Raw genomic sequence first — 13,275 nt, 5'->3', positions numbered from 1 at the left:
CCTGACCTGATCAGGACAGTCATGACACCCCATTTCAAAGGAAACAAGCACTCATTAAGATCAGGTGTGGCCAATTAGTGGGCACAGCCAACACACCTGAACACACCAACATTTTTGAGTTTTGTAGATGCTCAGAATGGAATGTATATGTTTTAAAATAATGTTCTTAGAACATTCTCTGAGCCATTGCCACCTCTCCCGAGTGGTGCAGCAGTCTGAGGCACTGCATCTCAGTGCTAGAGGCTTCAATACAGACCCTGGTTCGATTCCAGGCTGTTTCACACCTGGCCGTGATTGGGAGACACATAGGGCAGCGCAAAATTGGAGAACGTTCCTAGAACATTACCAAAGTTGAAATGAAGTGTAACCATGTTTGAACTTTTATGAACCGTTCTGTTAAATTAATGAAATACCAAGAAAATCTATTTTTGTCAAGTTCCTTAAATGTGCCGAGAATGTTCCAAAACCAAGCAACTGTCCTGCACCATTCCCAGAAGGTTGTGGGAAGGTTGTATGCAAAATAACCATAGGACAACCATGCTCTCACCAAGATCTAAGAAACATATGGTTCTCAGAACGTTATGTGCTAGCTGGGTTGTTTCTTTAGTCCGTTCCCTCAAAGGAAATACCAACTGAGGGAGACGCCAGAGTCGAGTGGCTCCACTGTTTATTTTTTTAACCATCAGAGAGTGGGCTATGTGAACTGGGCTGCTGTGTGCATGTTTCCATGCCAGTGAACAGCAGACAATGTCACTCCATCTGGCTCAGTAGGAATGAAGCCAAAATGGCATCCGGATAAAGGTCCGTGGCTGCCTGTGTCCCAGAGTACAGCAGGTGGGGTCTGCGACTGGAGCTGACACATCTGAACTAGATCCTAGATGGCTCAATCTACAGTGCCTTCGGAAAGTATTTAACTTTTTCCATATTTTGTTACGTTACACCCTTATTCCAAAATGTATGAAATACTTTTTTTCCTTAGCAATTTACACACAATACCCCAAAATGACAAAGCAACAAAAAAAATATTAACATAAGTATTCAGACCCTTTGCTATAAGACTCTAAATGTAGCTCAGGTGCATCCTGTTTCCATTGAACATCCTTGAGGTGTTTCTACAACTTGATTGGAGTCCACCTGTGGTTAATTCAATTGATTGGACATGATATTGAAAGGCACACACTTGTCTATATAAGGTCCCACAGTTGACAGTGCATGTGTTGAGGCACAGATCTGGGGAAGGGTACCAAAACATTTCTGCAGCATTGAAGGTCTCCAAGAACACAATGGCCTCCATTATTCTTAAATTGAAGAAGTTTGGAAACACCAACACTCTTCCTAGAGCTAGAAGCCCGGCCAAACTGAGCAATCGGGAATTGGTCAGGGAGGTGACCAAGAACCTGATGGTCACTCTGACAGAGTTCCTCTGTGGAGATGGGAGAACCTTCCAGACGGACAACCATCCCTGCAGCACTCCACCAATCAGGCCTTTATGGTAGAGTGGCCAGACGGAAGCCAATCCTCAGTAAAAGGCACGTTGGAGTTTGCCAAAAGGCACCTAAAGACTCTCACACCATGAGAAACAAGATTCACTGGTCTGATGAAAACAAGATTCAACTCTTTGGCCTAAATGCCAAGCGTCACGCCTGGAGGAAACCTGGCACCATCCCTACGGTGAAGCATTGTGGTAGCAGCATCATGCTCTGGGGATGTTTTTCAGTGGCAGGGACTGGGAGACTAGTCACGATCGAGGCAAAGATGAATGGAGCAAGGTACAGAGAGAACCTTGATGAAAACCTGATCAGGACCTCAGAGTGGGGTGAAGGTTCACCTTCCTACAGGACAACCACCCTAAGCACACAGCCAAGACAACGCAGGAGTGGCTTCGGGACAAGTCTCTGCATGTCCTTGACTGGCCCAGCCAGAGCCCGGACTTGAACCCGATCGAACATCTCTGGAGAGACCTGAAAATCGCCATGCAGCGACGCTCCCCATCCAACCTGACAGAGTTTGAGAGGATCTGCAGAGAAGAATGGGAGAAACTCCACAAATACAGGTGTGCCAAGCTTGTCGCGTCATACCCAAGAAGACTCGCTGCTAAAGGTGCTTCAACAAATTACTGAGTAAAGGGTCTGAATACATATGTAAATGTGATATTTCTATTTAAAAAATATAGAAATGTACAAACATTTCTACAAATCAATTTTTGCTTTGTCATTATGGGGTATTGTGTGTAGATTGATGAGGGGGGGAAAACTATTGAATCCATGTAATAATAACATGCTGTCCACACCACTCGCGTTACGTGCGCAAGCGTTGCAAAATAAATGTACACATAAATGTTATTCAATCATTGCATCCAAACTGCTCACGTGCGTCAACGACGTCTGCGTAGCCAGGCACAAAAATAGCACTTGGTTCTATTTGTGATGCTTGATGTGCTGCAGGTCCCACCTCTCCCATCTCCTCATTAGTTTTTAGGAGCATATGGGTGATTGAAAGATTAACTGAGGTCAATACTCCAGTCCAGTTGGTGGTATTAATGCACCTTAAAGTTGGTTGCCAACCGCCATATGAAGTCCAAAAAAGAAGAAGAAGCTTGAAGGAGGAGAGATTACCAGAAACGAACTCGGTTTACCCTTTTATCTGTGGATTAATTGTCAGAGTAGAGGAACTTGTACATTTCATGTAAAATAACAACCCAATGTTTATATTCCAGGACGAATTAGCTTGCAACAGCAAGCTAGCTAGCTAAATTGCCATGAATGTTTAATACTTTCCAACCTGTCCCCAAATTAATATAGTTGATTCAGGGCTTGTTTTGATATTTCAACCTGCATGTCCTATCGCATCTGGTGTGGATGGACAAAATCAACATGCGAGCAATGGCGCACGCGGATGTAACAGAATGTGGAAAAAGGCAAGGGGTCTGAATACACCATGCTGTTCTGTGGCAAAGTGAAAAGCACGTAGCTAAAGCTACAATGGGTTCCTACTGTATTAGAGCCTAGATGATTCCTTTGTTCACCTGGTTGCATGATAGATCCGGGAGAAAATAAAATACTTTTGTCATGTTTAAGTCGTTTTAATGAGAGCGATTAAAGGGAACTCGTGTTGCAAATGTAATGTAAGGATCATCTACGGTGAATAATGAAAGTAGCATAATGAAAACACAATTAGAGTATGAGCCGCAATGAAAGGCCCATATTAACTGTCAAGAAGACGATCACACAGATTACTCAGTGCAATAAAGGAAGAAACTTTGGAGAGGTGGAGAGAAAAAAATACTTTTCAATAACTTGATTCTTTTATTTTTTATTCACAATCATTAGGCTTGGTAGTAAGCGCCCAATCATCCCCCACCAAATTGTAATGAGTCATTAATCAGGTCGGCTGATCCAAAGTCATTTGAAGTGCTTAAAATGTAATTATTCACTGATAAACATAACATTTGGAGAGATGACAGCGAGATAAGAAACAGAGGGTTTAGTGCACTGCCACCACTGCCCCCGCCACAGAGAAATGTCGCTGTCACATTGCAAGATCTCATTTGTTTAATGTGATCTCCCTGAAAGTCATCATAGCATCGACAGGGAAAAGGCCGCACATGATTGAGGGAGGAAGGGATAGAGGGGATGTAGAGATGGAAAGGAGGGAGTGATGGAGGAGGGGGCTTGTTAATGAAACTCAAAGTTAATCGAGTTGGATGGAAGGATACGGGGATATCGCCGCAGTGTTTGGTAATTGCCCTCTAGTTGCTTTCACTTCCACTGTAAATGAATGTAAATGTGACGGCCAGTTGCTTTTTTGTTTCAATGTAATAGAGTTGTTAATTATTACACCTGATTTGGCATATGGCCTAATTGGAATGACCTGATTGGCCCTTAGCTTTGTTGTTGAGTCAAGGTCAGGACATAGTAGGTACGGCTCCTTTGGCTCGTTCTCTGCAAATGAGCGACGCGGGGCGCTGACGTGGGGTTAGCCACAGATGTCAACTCTCTCATCTCTGCGTCTTCAAACAGCTTCAAACCGTCACAACAAATATCAAAGCCTCCCTACAGTTCAATTGCCAATGTGGGGGTGCCCGTCACTCTGCCCCCTGCTGGCTCGCACCTGTCATAACACCAGTTGACATATCCGCACCCTGTACCATCACACCCCCGAGGACTCTGTCTGACCAGTCAAAGGATAGGGGTTATCAAGACAGACTGCCACACTATCAGTATGAGTTAGTCCAGACAGAACAGACACAACAGCAACAGATTAGAGACAGAGGACATGAAAAGTCATGTGCTATTTGTATGTGAAATCAGTTAAGCAGGCAACTTTTAATTAATGTATAATGCATTTCCATTTCATGTTTGTTAAAAAAAAATTGCCATGAGCTGAGGACATGTGCTTTACCAATTAAAATATTTTTAGCCACCGTTAGTAAAACATATGGGGAGACAGCATCAACACAGCATCATGGGTTTGAGATTATACACACACACATATCATCTGCAATAAATCGATCACACACATCATATACACACACACACACACACACATACACCTCAGAGTGGGCATGGCTCAACCCAGTGCTGCTTGATGCCTTTTAATTGGAAAATAAAGTGGCAAATAACTGTAAACAAATCCATTTCCCATCCTCCCCATGCTTATCAGTCTGTCCCCGAGTCCTTACTACCGCCCCAAGCGCTCTCTCCCCCACCCCCAACGGCCAGACTTAGTGACTGTCACCGCAGAATGCAAATCACTGCCCTGGTTTGCACTGCCCATCGAGAGAGAGAGAAATATACAGTGAGAGGGAGAGAGAGAGATTAATCAAAGCAGAAACAACACAGAGCAATGGGAAAATGAGGGAAGAAGGGGAAGAGAAAGACCGGATGAGCAAAAAAAGTCATCATTAGGGAGAGGAAGTGAGAATTAATACATGACTAATGAAGACAAATGGTGTGATAGTGAAAAATAAGTCTAATAAGCCTGTTTTATTTGTGTGTATATATATATAGTACCAGTCAAAGGTTTGGACACACCTACTCATTCAAGGGTTTTTCTTTATTTTTTACTATTGTCTACATTGTAGAATAATAGTGAAGACATCAAAACTATGAAATAACACATATGGGATCATGTAGTAACCGAAAAAGTGTGAAACAAATCAAAATATATTTGAGATTTGAGATTCTTCAAAGTAGCCACCCTTTGCCTTGATGACAGCGTTGCACACTCTTGGCATTCTTTCAACCAGCTTCATGAGGTTGTCACCTGGAATGCATTTCAATTAATACGTGTGTCTTGTTAAAAGTTAATTCAAGGAATTTCTCTCCTTCTTAATGTGTTTGAGCCAATCAGTGGTGTTGTGACATGGTAGGGGTGGTATACAGAAGATAGCGATATTTGGTAAAATACCAAGTCCATATTATGGCAAGAACAGCTCAAATAAGCAAAGAGAAACGACAGTCCATCATTACTTGAAGACATGAAGGTCAGTCAGTTTGGAACATTTCAAGAACTTTTAAAGTTTCTTCAAGTGCAGTCGCAAAAACCATCAAGCGCTATGATGAAACTGGCTCTCATGAGGACCGCCACAGGAAAGGAAGACCCACCAATAAGAAGAAGAGACTTTCTTGGGCCAAGAAACACGAGCAATGGACATTAGACCAGTGGAAATCTGTCCTTTGGTCTTATGAGTCCAAATTTATAATTTTGGTTTCCAACCCCCATGTCTTTGTGAGACGCAGAGTAGGTGAAAGGATGATCTTCACATGTGTGGTTCCCACCGTAAAGCATGGAGGAGGAGGTGTGATAGTGCTTTGCTGGTGACACTGTCTGTGATTTATTTAGAATTCAAGGTACACTTAACCAGCATGGCTACCACAGCCTTCTGCAGCGATACGCCATCCCATCTGGTTTGCACTTAGTGGGACTATCATTTGTTTTCAACAGGACAATGACCCAACACACCTCCAGGCTGTGTAAAGGCTATTTGATCAAGAAGGAGAGTAATGGAGTGCTACATCAGATGACCCGGCCTCCACAATTACCCGACCTCAACCCAATTGAGATGGTTTGGGATGGGTTGGACAGCAGAGTGAAGGAAAAACCAGCCAAGCAATGCTCAGCATATGTTGGAACTCGTTCAAGACTGTTTGAAAAGCATTCCAAGTGAAGCTGGTTGAGAGAATGCCAAGAGTGTGCAATGCTGTCATCAAGGCAAAGAGTGGCTACTTTGAAGAATCTCAAATCTAAAATATATTTAGATTTTTTTAACACTTTTTTGGTTACTACATGATTACAAATGTGTTATTTAATATTTTTGATGTCTTCACTATTATTCTACAATGTAGAAATAGTCAAAATAAAGAAAATCCTTTGAATGAGTAGGTGTGTCCAAACTTTTGACTGGTACTGAAAATAAATACTCAATTGGATATTTGAAAAAACGCAATATTGCTTCCTTTTCTGGTTTGGCAGGTTCTGAGTACTGGCCCTCTCTGTTGAGTTGACTTCATGTTGTTTGTAGCAATGCTGGAGAAAATATAGTTGGAAATGTAACATGGGGGTTGATTAGGCATTGAAGACCAGGAAAATTGTAGAGAGAAAGGAAAAGAGAGTGAGAAGGGCCACCAGCATAGTTACTCTCAGCGCTCTGGAGCAGAACTGTGAAAAGAGTGAAATTAAAAGCACATGATGAAAGACTTCTCTGGCCATCAAAGGAAGAAAAAAAGCCACTTGTGACAACATGACTGGTGATTTATTGATTTCTCCGCTCGCATTCGTCTTTCGGGGGCACTGCCAAAGAGCAAAGCAATCTCTGAGATTGTGTGTTATTGGTTGTTCTGGTATTCCCCTGGTGAATAGACACACACACACACATCACCAGGGCTCTCAGTGGGGTGGGGAGAGTTTTTAATCCTCAAACACACAGTCGTAAATCAAGCCTTGCTCCTAGATGCCCTGGCTAGTCGCTCATTGAGCACCTCCAGCCAACGGCACATTCATTGCAATTTACAGGGCCAGTCATGCGATACAGGGAGGGCATCAGTGGAGCGTACCTTTAGTTTGTAATTCCTAATTACTTTCACTCGCAACATGGCTGCTGAATTGTTAATGGTCAGAGGGTGTGACCCTGTTGAGAGCTTTGCTTTGATTGGTTGAGGGGAGGCTGGGAGTCCCTCTGATTGGTTAAAGGGAGGCTGGAAGTCACTCTCATAGACTAATACTAATAGTGAGGGTGAGGGTTAGAGAGCCTACTTCGTGCCAGTCAATTGTATGGAACATACAGTTGAAGTCAGAAGTTTATCTACACCTGAGCCAAATACATTTAAACTCAGTTTTTCAAAATTCCTGACGTTTAATCCTAGTAAAAAATATTCCCTGTCTTCGGTCTGTTAGGATCACCACTTTATTTTAAGAATGTGAAATGTCAGAATAATAGCAGAGAGAATGTTTTATTCAGCTTTTATTTTTTTCATCAAATTCCCAGTAGGTCAGAAGTTTACGTACACTTAATTAGTATTTGGTAGCATTGCCTTTAAATTGTTTAACTTGGGTCAAACATTTCAGGTAGCCTTCCACAAGCTTCCCAAAATGAGTTGGGTGAATTTTGGGCCATTCCTCCTGACAGAGCTGGTGTAACTGAGTCAGGATTGTAAGGCCTCCTTGCTTGCACACACTTTTTCAGTTCTGCCCACACATTTTCTATAAGATTGAGGTCAGGGCTTTGTGATGGCCACTCCAATACCTTGACTTTGTTGTCCTTAAGCCATTTTGCCACAGCTTTGGAAGCATGCTTGGAGTCATTGTCCGCTTGGAAGACCCATTTGCGACCAAGCTTTAACTGATGTCTTGAGATGTTGCTTCAATATATCCACATAATATTCCTCCCTCATGATGCCATCTGTTTTGTGAAGTGCACCAGTCCCTCCTGCATTAAAGCACCCCCACAACATGATGCTGTCACCCCCCCACAACATGATGCTGTCACCCCCCATAATGCTTCACGGTTGGGATGGTGTTCTCCAAACATAACGATGGTCATTATGGTCAAACAGTTCTATTTTTGTTTCATCAGACCAGATTACATTTCTCCAAAAAGTACGATCTTTGTCCCCCTGTGCAGTTGCAAACCGTAGTCTGGCTTTTTTGTGGCCTTTCAGGTTATGTCGATATAGGACTCGTTTCACTGTGGATATAGATACTTTTGTATTCTTTTCCTCCAGCATCTTCACAAGGTCCTTTGCTGTTGTTCTGAGATTGATTTGCACTTTTCGCACCAAAGTACGTTCATCTCTAGGAGACAGAGCGCGTCTCCTTCCTGAGCGGTATGACGTGGTCCCATGGTGTTTATACTTGCGTACTATTGTTTGTACAGATGAACGTTGTACCTTCAGGCATTTGGAAATGGCTCCCAAGGATGAACCAGACTATCTACAATTTTTTTTCTGAGGTCTTGGCTGATTTCTTTTGATTTTCCCATGATGTCAAGCAAAGAGACACTTAGTTTTAAGGTAGGCCTTGAAATACATCTACAGGTACACCTCCAATTGACTGAAATGATATGTCACGGTCGTCATAAGGAGGAGACCGGAGACGCAGTACGCAGAGCCGGCGCAGGATATCCTGGTCCAAAGAGGTATGCTGGAGACAGGAGCACTGAGCCGGCACCCTCCTTCCTGGCTGGATGCCCATTCTAGCCCGGCCAATGCGAGGAGCTGGAATAGAGCTAGAATAGTGCATTGGAGACACTGTGCGCTCTACCGCATAACACGGTGCCTGACCAGTAACAATCTCACCACAGTAATCACGAGGAGTAGGCTCAGGTCTCCGACCTGACTCATGCAATCTCCTCGTGTGCCCCCCAAAATGTCTTGGGGCTGCCTCTCGGGCTTCCGTGCTAGCCGTGTACCTTCATATCGTGGCTCTTGCTCTATTCTCCGGTATTTATCCTCGTAGTATCGCCTTCCGCTTTCGCTGCCTCTAACTCCTCCTTAGGACTACGATACTCTCCCGGCTGTGTCCAGGGTCCTGCTCCATCTAATATCTCCTGCCAGGTCCATTTCCCCATTAAGCACAGTTCCTCCTTTTCACTCTGCTTGGTCCTGGTTTGGTGGGTTATTCTGTCACGGTCGTCATGAGGAGACCAAGGCACAGCGTGATAAGCGTACATTCTATTTCATTAAACGAATGCAACACTGAACAAAACTATACAAAATAACAAAATGAACCGTGAAGCAATATGACCAGTGCGAACAGGCAACTAAACATTGAATAATAACCCACAAAACCAAAATGGAAAATGGCAACCTAAATGGGATCCCCAATCAGAGACAACGACAAACACCTGCCTCTGATTGGGAACCAATTCAGGCCACCATAGACCTACATATACCTAGACATATTAAAACCCCATAGATATACAAAAACACCTACACAATACAAAAACTAAACCAACCACCCTTGTCACACCCTAGCCTAACCAAAATAATAAAGAAAACAAAGATAACTTAGGCCAGGGCGTGACATTATGTCAATTAGCCTATCAAAAGCTTCAGAAGCCATGACATAATTTTCTGGAATTTTCCAAGCTGTTTAAAGGCACAGTCAACTTAGTGTATGTGAACTTCTGACCCACTAGAATTGTGATACAGTGAATTATAAGTGAAATATTCTGTCTGTAAACAATTGTTGGAGAAATGACTTGTGTCATGCACAAAGTACATGTCCTAACCGACTTGCCAAAATAATAGTTTGTTAACAAGACATTTGTGGCGTGGTTGAAAAATGAGTTTTAATGGCTCCAACCTAAGTGTATGTAAACTTCCGACTTCAACTGTATAGTGTTGTACCTATGTTGCGTTTTTTGCAAGCATTACTTTGAATTGACCTATCAGCAGCCTCACTCCCATTCTTCATTCTGATTTGAGATTGGATATGAGATTTCGACCAATGGCAGCCTCACTCCCTGTTAATGTCTGTTGTTCTAGGTGGAGTGGTTGAAGAATGAAGAGCCAGTGGGCTCGGACGGGAACATCAACACGCGAGCGGACCACAACCTGATCATCCAAGAGGCGCGTCTGTCCGACTCTGGGAACTACACATGTCTGGCTAGCAACATTGTGGCAAAGAGACGCAGCCTCACTGCCACTGTGGTCATCTTTGGTAAGACGATGGGCTGGAATCATTAGGTCACATTGTAAAACATTTCAAAACATTGTGCAACGGTAAACAAAGATAAGCATTTGTTATTGGACTTCAGGTAGTCCATCCCTGTTTCATTCTGTTCATTCCGTCATTTCGTGCCTAATGAATACTACACTTCTCTATGGAGCAGACCATATGGAGCAGACCATCAATTACTTTGAGCGTTTCATTGAGTCTGCCTTGAGGGACAGATAGGTAGCATTTTCACTCTTATAATTAGATCCAATGCGCAAAGGCAAGCTCAATCAAGCACAACTTGATTTTGGTGGGTGTTATTATTTCACTAAGTCAAACACCTTACAACAATCAAACCATACAGAGTTGTCCTATTTTGACACACAATTCATGGAAATTATGTGGAAATGTTCCTAACAAATAACATCCCTTGTATTCTTTCTCTCAAATGTACACTCAGCGGTTGTATTTTTCTGTCGTTGGTCATAGCCTGTCACATCTTTGTAGCAATTTTTTCTTCTTTATTTTATTGTACATGCATAGTTCCATAGCCATTATCACATTGTTAGCACTTAATTTGCTGTATTCATCTCCGTTCTCTTGACACGTGTATCTGAAGAGGATGTTTTCTGCCTCCTGTCAATGCATTTACTCAGTCTCTCATAAGCAGCATTAGGTGTTAAGAGCAGTCAGAAACATCATATCTGACATGTCTTGTCTGACATGTTCCATGCTGTGACAGGCAAGTAATGAGCAACTTCCTAGTTGTGTTTAAACACAGCGAGACTTTTAAAAACACAGGAAGGCTTTGACATGAGCTGTCAAAACTCCTCAGCTGTGTGCCTAACAGCTGGCTGCTAGCTGGTTGTTACCGCTGGCTGTTTGCGCTAGGCTAGGATTCCCTGTTGCTTGTGCTTTCGGAGCCCTGTAGGCCTCTTCTCTTTATTCATCCCATATCTCAAAACCCGCTTTGCTAGTTAAAAAACACCCCCTCTGTGTCAACAAGACCAAATCACCACTCTGACTGACAACCATTAAGACATCTGGAAATCCAGCTACTGTTTTTCTCTATACACAGAACCTGCCCATCAGTCGTCTGTGTAGCTACCTGACTACCTGTCATGCTAATGAGGTGACTGGCAAGCCCTGCTGGGAGAAATAGCCTACAGACAGACAGATGTAGTGGAGTAATGTGTTCTCACACTGACATTTGTTTCCTGTCTGATGATGAATGATGATGAATGAACTCATCAGTCAATCACTCAGCTGCTATTGAGGCCAGCACATCTGAGAGAGAGAGAGACAGAGAAAGAGAGACTGAGAGAGTGAGAGACAAATAGACACAGACAGACAGACAGACAGACAGACAGACAGACAGACAGACAGACAGACAGACAGACAGACAGACAGACAGACAGACAGACAGACAGACAGACAGACAGACAGACAGACAGACAGAGTGGAGTGTTCACCTCTCTGACATGCCTTTGGTTTCTTGGCCCATCATGTTTAGCCCAGATGGAGTTCCTGTGTTTTAGGCAGTCAGCCTGTCTCTGGCAGACAGAACATGTGCTATAAGAGAGAGTGTGTGTTTGTGTGCGTGCGTGCGTGCATGCATGTGTGTCTGTGTGTGTTTTAGGGAGAAAGTAAGCCCGTGTTCATACTTCTGGAAGTGTATTTCTCTTCCCTCCACATACTTACAGTAGCTGTCATGTTATATTCCTTTATCCTTCTTTCCCTTTCTTTTCCTCACCCTCTTTTTGTCTCTTACCTTCTATCCTTCTCCCTCTCTCCCATCTCCCTCTCATATCTCCATCGCTCCTACTCCATCTCTCCCTCTGCTTCCTCCCTCTTTCTCTTACGTTCTCTGTTCCTCAAGTGAATGGAGGGTGGTCGTTGTGGACAGACTGGTCGGCTTGTAACGTGCCCTGTGGGCGGGGGGTCCAGAAACGCTCCCGCACTTGCACCAACCCTGCCCCTCTCAATGGGGGCGCCTTCTGCGAGGGCATGTCTGTCCAGAAGAGTACCTGTAATGCCCTCTGCCCAGGTCTGTTTGTCTATTTGGCTATCTAGCAGGCTTCTTGTCTGTCTGACTATCTGTCTGTCTGTCTTCATGATTTTCATTCTATCCAACTGTCTGACTGTCTGGGAGGGGGGATTGTTTTGTTGTGGGTTTGCATTATTTGCCTGAGCATCTGTATTTATGACAGTGATGCTCTCCATGGCAGAGGAAGGCTCTGCCTCTGCTGTTAGGGTAATTTCCCTCCAAACCAGTTTCCCTCCATCGTCTGACCCCATTTTACTGACTGACAGTGGCTTGGAGTCTGAAATGTTATGCAGTGCCCCTCCGAGACAGAGACGGAGAGATAGAGAGAAGAGGTTAGAGTGCGAGGATGAAAGAGAGGGAGAGAGAGAAGAGACAGAGAGAGCGAGAAGAAGAGAGGGGAGAATGGAAGAGTGTGAACATAGAAAAAAAATAAGGATAAGGCATAACTGAGGCAGGGAAATAGAAAAAGAGAGAGAAAGAGAAAATCAACTGAAGTGCAGGAGAGTTAACAACAGAATGATTGAGAATAGCCCTTACAACGAGTGAGAAAGACAGAGAAAGACAGAAAGAGCAAGAGAAAGAGAGAGAGGGATCAGTGCCAGTTATCAGAGCGGCTGTGTAATTTGCGCAGTCCAAGTGTTCCTCTACACTTGGCCCAATTTATGCTTTCAGATCGCCACACCAATCACCAGGGAAATGCTGGTCATGTTGGGGGAAAGTTATCTGGCAAGGGCAGCACTCTCCCGCAAACACTATCTCAATTTGGCTCAACCACTCTTTTCTCTCCTTCTCCCTCTCTTTCTCTCTTTCTCTCTTTCTCTCTCTCTCTCTCTCTCTCTCTCTCTCTCTCTCTCTCTCTCTCTCTCTCTCTCTCTCTCTCTCTCTCTCTCTCTCTCTCTCTCTCTATGTGAGTCTCAGCCCGTGCACAAACACAGCATTTGCATTTAGATTAGCAAGGCAGAGGGAAACCTTGAAAGCCTACAGAGTTGTTAAGGTAGTAGAGGAGACTTGATGGAACAAGCAAACTGTCTTTCCTGGCTTGAGTCAGCACCAGGATAGAACATAACATG

General features: G+C 43.7%; 1 protein-coding gene across 1 annotated transcript in view; it reads left to right on the top strand.

Annotated features, from left to right (window-relative positions):
• The window catches only part of LOC115121625 (netrin receptor UNC5D-like), a 93,049-nt gene that overhangs the window by 41,898 nt on the left and 37,876 nt on the right, over positions 1–13,275 (top strand). The window contains exons 4-5 of the mRNA XM_065018098.1: positions 9,987–10,161; positions 12,038–12,205. Coding sequence (XP_064874170.1) covers positions 9,987–10,161; positions 12,038–12,205 — 343 coding nt within the window. The remainder of the gene's footprint in view (positions 1–9,986; positions 10,162–12,037; positions 12,206–13,275) is intronic.

This window comes from Oncorhynchus nerka, linkage group LG4 (assembly GCF_034236695.1).
Source record: "Oncorhynchus nerka isolate Pitt River linkage group LG4, Oner_Uvic_2.0, whole genome shotgun sequence".
In the NCBI taxonomy this organism is placed as follows: Eukaryota; Metazoa; Chordata; class Actinopteri; order Salmoniformes; family Salmonidae; genus Oncorhynchus; species Oncorhynchus nerka.
Note: the sequence above shows the minus strand (reverse complement) of the source record. Positions and strands in the feature narration are given on the sequence as shown.